Below are 10,047 nucleotides of genomic sequence, written 5' to 3' on the forward strand. Positions count from 1 at the left end.
ACAAAGGTAATTAATGAATTTTAATTATCCCTACAAACAAATCATAGCTATGAATTAGCAACCCAAAGATGGTAGGCTATAAATGTTTTTTTAAATATATTTTTTCCTCCACCGAATGCTATTAAACCTGTTATATAACTTGAGAAGTGGTGCAAATGACATTGAGGTAGAAATGTTAATGACAGAAAAAAGACATAAAGGACAAGTTCTAGACATAAATTAGTTTTTGGTGATGAATATACAATGTTGAACATTGTGAACAAGTTAAACGTTTTATGTGAATGTGAACACACAGGGCCAAAACTACTTAAGTTATTCAGATTCTCCAGTCAAATGTAAACATATCTAAAGAGAAAAAGATCGCAAAACACAAAACATGTGAGCTCGTAGTGAGCTGTCTACCTAGACTACATAGACGTATTTCCGAGCCATTGTAACTTGTAACTTTCCGAGGGGCTGGAGTAAAGGGGCGGTGAAGAAACAATAGAAAAGTAGCTGAAGTGAACCAGAGCTGATATTGCCATGAGACTAACACCGAACTAGGAGTCGTGGTCTCTAAACGATGCCATATTGTATGTCTTTCCATGTATTCCAGAGCTCTGATCGTGAAGCTGAAAGTTTATCCTGTGTCTCTTCACTTCTGGCTCGAGTCGTGTAGCGTCACAACAGAAGAGATCCGCTCAGCCACATTAGGAAGTTGAACACTAACGTTAATCAGCAAACAGTCCGTTAATTCACCGCCCTTAAGGTAAGAGGAATACATATATTTTATGTTTAACTTTCGGGCTGCGTGTAATTGTTCGTCTCAATTCAATTGCGTCGAATAGGTTTTGACATCGTCGAAAGTCACGCTGAACAAAAGAGATCCTTTTCTCTGGCTGTGGTGTGGGATGATACAACTTATTACTAGAACATTCAAAGAAACGGAAGAAGAGAAGAGAACTGTTATACAGAGGACTTTACAGCCTTGCTTAATCTCCTAAATATCAATACAACTGCTTTTTGCACTTGTTCTTTTAAAGCAAACATCGGTAAACAGATTGTAACCGTGTCCAGAGAGACACGAGAGAAAGTAACACGAGATAAAGCCGGTAGACTGCTTAAGATTTCAGGGGTTAAGTAAACAAGATTGATTTTTTTGAACGGGACACTTTAGCAGAAACATAAAAAAAAAAAAAATGTTTTGGGGCTAAATGTTGCCAAAAAGTAGCTACCATGAGATAAATGTTTTTTGGGCATAGTAGAATGGCAATATCATTTTTTGTTTGATCATTTATCATTATATTATTTAATGTACCTTGGTTAACCATGTCATGACATCTGCACCATGGAACTAGCAGTTGATACCATCACTGTATGGTATTAACCAGTAAATGTATAAGTGAGAATTTTGTCTGTTAAAACCCTATTGATTAAGCAGCGAATTAGATGTGTAAAATCAGGCTCTTGATTTTTGACCCCTGTGATTTTGAGGTTTTGTTTGATTGCTGAGCACCTTTGGTTGCCTTTAGAAATATTTAATATTGATCTTGGATGACATTCCACCACCATTCCCAAGAATGAATACAATGAATGCTTCTTTCTACTGCTTTGGAGCATTTCGGTTGAAACCATTGAAACCCAAATTAACCAGTGCAAGTCTGTCACCATTTCTAGTTTGTGGTTCCATCTTTTTTTCAAAAGTATAGAACCTCTTTATCCCTTTTCAGAAGCATGCTAATTGATCAGCAGGAGAGCCCTTTGTGTCCTCATCTCACAGCAGTAGGCGCTGACATTCTTCATGCCCCTTAAGAATCTATGGCACTTTCTTCTTTGGTTTGCTACCTCCTTTTTTTTTTTTTTTTTTTTTTTTTTAGAAATCATGTGGTGTAATTAAATTAAGTGTGAGCTCATTCCTTGTGGTTCTTAGATTTGAAGCATTCTGACCATTCAGGTAAACAGCCTATCAGTCTAGTTGGGCAGCTTATAAAATAATTATACAGTCATTCTTGATGGCAGAAAAGAGAAGTTTGACGATGTTTGACATCAAGCTTTGACATAGTGCTGCAATTGCCTTCCTGTTCAGTTTTAAATGATAAATCACTGCTTGATACCAAAAGAAAAGACTCAGAACTGTCATCGAAGGCTTTAAGAAAACCTGTCATCACGTACTCAGCCTAAGTTTACTTAAACTAGGAATTTTTTAGCTTAAAAATGTCATGCTTTTCTTGTTTATATTATGACTGCATTGGAAAGTAGAATTTGTTTTTTCAAATTCTTTATTTTACCACCTTACCTGTACAAACAGGCATTTGCTGCTTAGTTAATCTTGCTGTATTGCAGTAAGGACCTGTCATAACATGGACCTAAGTGATAGTACTGTATAGGTTGCAGCACTATCCTCTGATGAGTGGAAGACTGAAAAAAGACTGATATCTTTGTCATGCTTATATTAAATATTACAGGTTTTTCTTGCCTCTTCAATCCTGTACCCCTCAGTGGTCATTTTTACCTAAACTGGCTCCTCAATGAAAAAATAACAATATTATCAGTCTGTACTCAAGCCGGGCTTCTTCCATTCAGTAAAACTTTATTTAGGTAAAACTATATTTTAAAACTATATAAGTCGTTGACTCAACATTGACCTGTTTTTTCTGATCAAAAGCAGACGGCTAGTGTGTTCAGGAAACCAACAACATGTCATGGCTATTCGTAACATTCTGGTGACTAATTCGTATAATTCATATCATTTGAATGTTTTGATACAATATTCTGTGCCATGTTACTAGGATTTACAGAGAGGTCTATGAACTGGAAAATTGCAGAATTAAATGGGATTGTTCCTGGTACAGGCATCAGTGTGCTAATTCAGAGCTCTTGAGCAATCTAGATTCATGGCCTTGATTTATAACTTTCTCAAACAAATCTCTTTCTCTTTTTTTTTCTTTTAGATTTGTTCATTCGGTGTCAGTACATGGATATTCTCAGGATGGTCCTAGAGCTCAGGAGCTCTTCTGTGTTGCTGTTTGAAGAGATCTGGTGCTGATTCAGCTGTGAGGATAACACCAATGGACCTTCACTGACGTGCCTTAGCTGCTGCTTGAAGAAACCGTTTCCTCTCAAGTACTGGCATACAGGTTTGGCAGAATGTGTCACGTCATAGTCACATGCCGCTCTGTGTTATGGACCTTGATGAGCATTGTGGTGGCATTTGCTGAGATGGTGGCATTTATGAGCGCCGAATGGCTAGTGGGATATCCAGATGGTTCTGAGTTCAACTTCACCGTCACCGCTTCACACCGCAGCGACCAGCGCACACTGGGTATTTATAACCGCTGCATCAAGGTGGCACAGCAGAAGGTGCTCCAGTGTGGGCCTTATGCCACAGACTTCATGGAAATAGCCAGTGGCTTCTGGCAGGCCACTGTTATATTTCTAGTCGTCGCGATCTTCCTCCTATCCGTAGTGGGCATCCTTTCGGTTTTCAGCATGTGCTTCCAGAGTATCTTGAAGAAAAGCATATTCAATGTGTGTGGCCTGCTTCAGGGAATAGCAGGTACGATGGGAAAGTCTCAGATTCTTGCCAGTCTTTTGTTGTGGCAGTTAGTGGTCATTTTTAACTTTGAACCACTATCAACTAAACAAAGAAATTTAGGGGGTGTATTTAAGTGAGACACTGAAGTTGCCCTCAGAATGCTCTGAGCGCACGGCTTCAACATTCCTCTAGTGACCTAAAAGACCATGCTATCTAATTATGATCTTCCAACACTCTCATCATGCATTACAGAAAAGACAGTCTAAATATTACAGCACTGGAAATGTTACTTCAGTGTCTCGCTGGTGTTTTCAATGTTTATAAAACCTTGTCGAGCTTCTCTTGTTTCTGATGTAAAACACATACAGAGGTACAAGGTTTGAAAACCATTAAACATAAGTGTATCTTTCTCTTATTTTCCTGATGGTGGTTCACCAAGGGCTGAATTGATGAAAATCCTCTTTAAAAATAAAAAAATCAATACTTCAACACTTGTAAATAGTTTTTGAATGTAAAGTGCATGAAATGCATTAGTTGAACAGCATTAAACATAATTTAATAATTTAACAAAGTTATGACACTTTGATAAAAAAAATTCCATGGACAAATCATTCACAATCTATAACATGCATTTAGAAGATAAGGGGAATTTTTATTTCACGCTGAGCTGATCTGAATGCTTTGTGAATCCAGCCTCAGGAATCCACACCTACAGTCATGGCCAAAAGTTTAGAGAATTACATAAATATTAGTTTGATAATATTTATGCTACTTAGCTTGAAAAAGTTTGCTACTAAACTGCTTTTAGATCTTTGTTTCAGTTGTTTCTGTGATGTACTGAAATATAATTACAAGCACTTCATACGTTTCAAAGGCTTTTATCGACAATTACATGACATTTATGCAAAGAGTCAGTATTTGCAGTGTTGGCCCTTCTTTTTCAGGACCTCTGCAATTCGACTGGGCATGCTCTCAATCAACTTCTGGGCCAAATCCTGACTGATAGTAACCCATTCTTTCATAATCACTTCTTGGAGTTTGTCAGAATTAGTGGGTTTTTGTTTGTCCACCCGTCTCTTGAGGATTGACCACAAGTTCTCAATGGTATTAAGATCTGGGGAGTTTCCAGGCCATGGACCCAAAATTTCAACATTCTGGTCCTCGAGCCACTTAGTTATCACTTTTGCCTTATGGCACGGTTCTCCATCGTGCTGGAAAATGCATTGTTCTTCACCAAACTGTTGTTGGAAGAAGTTGCTGTTGGAGGGTGTTTTGGTACCATTCTTTATTCATGGCTGTGTTTTTGGGCAGAATTGTGAGTGAGCCCACTCCCTTGGATGAGAAGCAACCCCACACATGAATGGTGTCAGGATGCTTTACTGTTGGCATGACACAGGACTGATGGTAGCGCTCACCTTTTCTTCTCCGGACAAGCCTTTTTCCAGATGCCCCAAACAATCGGAAAGGGGCTTCATCGGAGAATATGACTTTGCCCAAGTCCTCAGCAGTCCATTCACTATACTTTCTGCAGAAGATCAATCTGTCCCTGATGTTTTTTTTGGAGAGAAGTGGTTTCTTTGCTGCCCTTCTTGACACCAGGCCATCTTCCAAAAGTCTTGGCCTCACTGTGCGTGCAGATGCGCTCACACCTGCCTGCTGCCATTCCTGAGCAAGCTCTGCACTGGTGGCACTCCGATCCCTCTTTAGGAGACGATCCCGGCGCTTGCTGGACTTTCTTGGACGCCCTGAAGCCTTCTTTACAAGAATTGAACCTCTTTCCTTGAAGTTCTTGATGATCCTATAAATTGTTGATTTAGGTGCAATCTTAGTAGCCACAATATCCTTGCCTGTGAAGCCATTTTTATGCAACGCAATGATGGCTGCACGCGTTTCTTTGCAGGTCACCATGGTTAACAATGGAAGAACAGTGACTACGTTTACATGCTGTTAAAATTCGGGTTATGGTCGGGTAAAGGTCACTATTCGGGTTTCTGAAACATTCGGGATAACCCGTTTACATGCGTGAGCAGAGAGAGTTACCAATCCCGATGTAAACGGCGGCGCACGGTTAGCGTCTGGACGTACGAACAACAAGACGCAATATGCGTCATTTCCGATTCTTCTTCCTGTATCCAAAGACAACAACAACAACAGCAGCAGCAGGCGGATAATGAATAGTTTGGGGCAGATAGCGATAGTCTTTGTTTGCGCTTTGGCGCTGGTACTGATCCACCAGCAGCACTTGACACTACTGTGCCTCTATACTGCACGCAGGGTTTTTTTATGCGCCGTCTCTACTCAAAAGACCAAGATTCCTTGCGAATAGAACATGCGCAGAACACACATTTTGATGGGGATATTCCGAAACGCGTTTACAAGACCAAATATTCGGGTTAGAAAAGGGATACCCCAGGTATAATATCCCGGTTTTTAAAAACCGGGATATGAGCATATCCGGGTTTTTGCCGGTGTTTACATGGCCGTGCGCGACCGGGTTATTGCTAATATCCCGGTTTTGAACGGGTAATTGGCTGCATGTAAACGCAGTCATTGATTTCAAGCATCACCCTCCTTTTAACATGTCAAGTCTGCCATTCTAACCCAATCAGCCTGACATAATGATCTCCAGCCTTGTGCTCGTCAACATTCTCACCTGTGTTAACAAGACGATTACTGAAATGATCTCAGCAGGTCCTTTAATGACAGCAATGAAATGCAGTGGAAAGGTTTTTTAAGTTAATTTTCATGGCAAAGAAGGACTATGCAATTCATCTGATCACTCTTCATAACATTCTGTAGTATATGCAAATTGCTATTATAAAAACGTAAGCAGCAACTTTTCCAATTTCCAATATTTATGTAATTCTCAAAACTTTTGGTCACGACTGTACATTCGTTACCCTTTCTCAAACCAGCTCAAAGGAGCAGAGCTGTAATGTTGACTGTGGCAGGACATTCTTAGTCAAAATACTTAGTCATAACAGATCAGTCATGATAATGCATCTTACTTGCAGTCATGTCTGGAAACACTAGAACATTACAGTTTTGGGGTACAGTAAAAATATTGTGGTTTATTTTTATTTTATAGAAAAACAAGACTAACAACAGGTACAACCAAGCTATGTAGCTTTTGTATAATTTCATTGAAAGATTTACAACATGGTGATTGAGTAATTTGTGAATAGCGAGAGCATGACTTCAGAGACAGGATCTCACTTGCCTGTTTAGAGTAAGAACTCAAGAGTCAAATGGAGGGCTCTTGAAGATTAGATCAGCAAGAGCTCATTCTTTGCATTTTAAACAGCATTACAACAATTAAGTCCCAGATTTTAAGACAAATATCTATTTAAAGCATAAACACATAGCTTCAACAGGCACAAAATGACACTGAATTGAAATCGTGACTCGTAGGTCATCCTTAGTTATTATAGGAAAACCTTTCATGTTGTTATCACATTGTTCAAATGGGCTACAAGGTTGTTGTCAGCTTCTAGTTTTGACTCAGTGTGTCTACAGGGAGGGAGAAACTTTTAAGAGAAAAATGAAGGTAGCAGTCAGTTTCCAGATATTAAAAACTAAAATACCATGTAAAGTCCCATTCACACCATTTCCATGGTGCAAATTTTAACTTATAGATATCATCATACTTAAACACAGTACATGTTTTAATTGTTTTGTATTACAAGGTTTCTTCTAGTGTAATTTTTTAATATGCAAATGACGAATTATCTAATAAAATATGCATTCATTTGTGTACAGTAAATTTCCATAATAGAAATCTGAACAATGGTTAAAGCCCGTTTAGAACTCCTCTTTCATTTTGTTTGACATTGCAGAGTTAAATGTTTTACAATGAGGAATTTGGAAATCTTCATAAAAAAAATGCTTTCAATGGCCAAAAAATAAGTTGTGTAAATAATTGTGTTTGCCCTAGTTTTAGGAATAAAATGTAAATCAGGAAAAACCCCTTTTAAAAACCTTATAGAGGAATACAACTGGAAGGACTTGTGTATATAAGTGGTACTGAAATGGAGATTACTGATTCTGATAATCTGAAGATGTGTATACAAGCTAAATAACCAAAATCTCAAAACTGACCAGTGCAAAACAATGCAGTCTTTGTTTAATTCTAATTCTCTGAGAACAGGGAAGTCCACACCATGGCTATAACATAACGACACAGAGGAACAATATCATTGGAATCACTTTCAGCTAAAAATATTCACGTCCAATCAGAATCCAACCAATCTGTAAATTGTTCAAGCTTTTAAAGAAGCAGGCGACAGAAATGCAGTAAATTCTTGTCTCTATAGTTATTGTTCCTAGTGTGAACGGACCGTAAGATTCTTTAAAATGTGTTTCTGATTTGTTTCAGTGAGTTGTTGTTAATTGTTATATTCATTTTATATTCATTAACTTGTCCCACAGCGTCCACCTAACAATCATGCAGAACACCTTACAGTAGCAATTGTAAATTGTAACATTTCCATTTTCTCATTTGCAGGTCTATTCCTCATCTTAAGTCTGATGCTCTATCCTGCAGGCTGGGGATCTAAGAAGGTGGTTGACTACTGCGGTCCGGATGCTTCCCCATATAAAGTGGGCCTGTGTTCTCTGGGCTGGGCTTTCTACACAGCCATAGGAGGCACTGTTCTCACTTTCGTTTGTGCCATGTTTTCGGCCCAGGCTGAGATCGCCACCTCCAGCGACAAGGTGCAGGATGAGATTGAAGAGGGACGGAGCCTCATTTGTGTGCTATGAAACCACTCAAACGAAAAATAATTGTGTCCCATGTTTACTGATTGAAAGGACTGTTGCATAATAGGAATGTATTTCAGACCTGTAGGTCTACTGATCAAAGTCTTTACTAATGTATTTGCTTTTGCTTTCTGACTCTTTTCTCATTTTATCGCTGTATCACCATTGCAAAATATACGTATAAACTAATTATTTCTATGAAAAAACCTTTAAAAACTAACAAATGTGTTAACATTGTTCTTATAAGCAAATGCATTTTATCTATATTTTGATTTATTTGTTACTAAATTTTACATGGAGGTCTAATTAATGGATAAAACAATTTTCAGACTGTTTTAAAGATTTCACAGAAATAACTGCCCTGTGATAGACCTAGTCTATTAAAACTGTAAAAGAAGGGATTCTTGAATAAGAAGGTGTTTGAAGCACTTTCCGCCTCTCAATCATGTTACATGTTCACCGCAAGCAGTCCATATATGGGAAGCTGAGAGCATTATATGGTGAACTTTCAACTGTTTTTGACTATTTCTGTTGAATGCATTTTTTTTTTATCTATCAACAGTGGCTTATACAACCAAATGGACTAAAGAGAAAAAAATAAAGTGCATGTCGTAATACCGACACTAGTGGTCTTGGCTTTTTGAGAATGTGTACATGACAGGAAGTAATTTCATAAGATGGTCCTAGGTCAAGAAATTGGCAAAGCTCATAGCCCTTAATGTATACACTAATTCCACTCTGTCTCTAATACCTCTTCAAAGCAGTTTTTGTGTATCCCATAATTCATCACATCCAGGAACTCGTTTTCGTACTCGTATCGAAAAACATTACAGTACAAGTTAAATTAGTAAATCTGATTTAGTAGTAAAGAATGTATTTTGTAAACTGCTTTTATCTTTGCTGATTTTATCACATAATTAGGAAAACCACAATTAAATCGCTTTCTGTTTCATAGGAGCAACCGAACAGACATTTAGATGTTTATAAAGGGAAAATGATTGAAAACCAACATAACACTTTGTGAAAATGTGCATTTGATAAAAGTTAATAGACTTGAGGTCTGCATGCCTATGAAAACCGGTCAAATACTGGAAATGCCTGCGTCATGCAAGTAGACAAGTGTTTGAGTGCAAAGACTGCAAGTGTGGGTATTGGGGAGGTTAATTCGGTGGATATAGAATGTTTGGATAGAATTTCTTGAAATACGCACACACTCACAAAAAAGTATTGAGGTATAAATAAAATTACAGCAACCGAACGGAAAAACTTGTTTTTAGTGAACCCTGACATTGTTTACATTTTTGTTACTACAGTATACTAAACAGCATTGTGAAAAAATGACTTTTCGCCCCTTTTTTTTTTTCAAATGCAGGATTTGATTGACATTATTCATTTTTATTGTAATCCTGTAGGTTACATTAATATGTTAAATAAGTGCCTAGAAATATCTGTTTACTTAGATTATATATTTATGTATACTGTGATTATTGTGACATACAAATATTTGTACAGTGTACTGCTACATGTGAAAATTATTATTGCAAGTTCACAGTGAACTCTATTCAAACCTTTATCGTGTGCTGAGGCTAAACAGAAAAGTCTGGAAACAGGAAGTTGTTGACCTCAGGAAACAGAATTCCGAAAGAAACATCCTCTACTGTCCTTATCAACAAACCCAGTGCTCATGCAAGTATCAAATGCACAATGGCAGGGCTGGACTGAGGTTAAAATTCAGCCCTGGACAACTCCAGCCCACGAATTCCCTCGTGATTGTT

At 37.9% G+C, this 10,047-nt stretch overlaps 1 protein-coding gene across 1 annotated transcript; it reads left to right on the top strand.

Moving 5' to 3' along the window:
- Positions 1 to 324: 324 nt before the first annotated feature.
- On the top strand, positions 325 to 8,895 carry LOC132138450 (LHFPL tetraspan subfamily member 2a protein-like). The gene is made up of 3 exons (XM_059547675.1): positions 325 to 748; positions 2,931 to 3,535; positions 8,019 to 8,895. Exons 2-3 carry the CDS (start codon positions 3,127 to 3,129, stop codon positions 8,273 to 8,275), a joined length of 666 nt encoding a protein of 221 aa, XP_059403658.1. The 5' UTR covers positions 325 to 748; positions 2,931 to 3,126; the 3' UTR covers positions 8,276 to 8,895.
- The last annotated feature ends 1,152 nt before the right edge of the window (positions 8,896 to 10,047 follow it).

This window comes from Carassius carassius, chromosome 4 (assembly GCF_963082965.1).
Source record: "Carassius carassius chromosome 4, fCarCar2.1, whole genome shotgun sequence".
In the NCBI taxonomy this organism is placed as follows: domain Eukaryota; kingdom Metazoa; phylum Chordata; class Actinopteri; order Cypriniformes; family Cyprinidae; genus Carassius; species Carassius carassius.

Bases quoted from the DNA above. Each gene is read 5' to 3' on its own strand.
- LOC132138450 (XM_059547675.1), top strand. From the start codon at position 3,127: ATGTGTCACGTCATAGTCACATGCCGCTCTGTGTTATGGACCTTGATG. The intron at 3,536-8,018 runs GTACGATGGGAA...TCTCATTTGCAG, and splicing joins CCTGCTTCAGGGAATAGCAG to GTCTATTCCTCATCTTAAGT.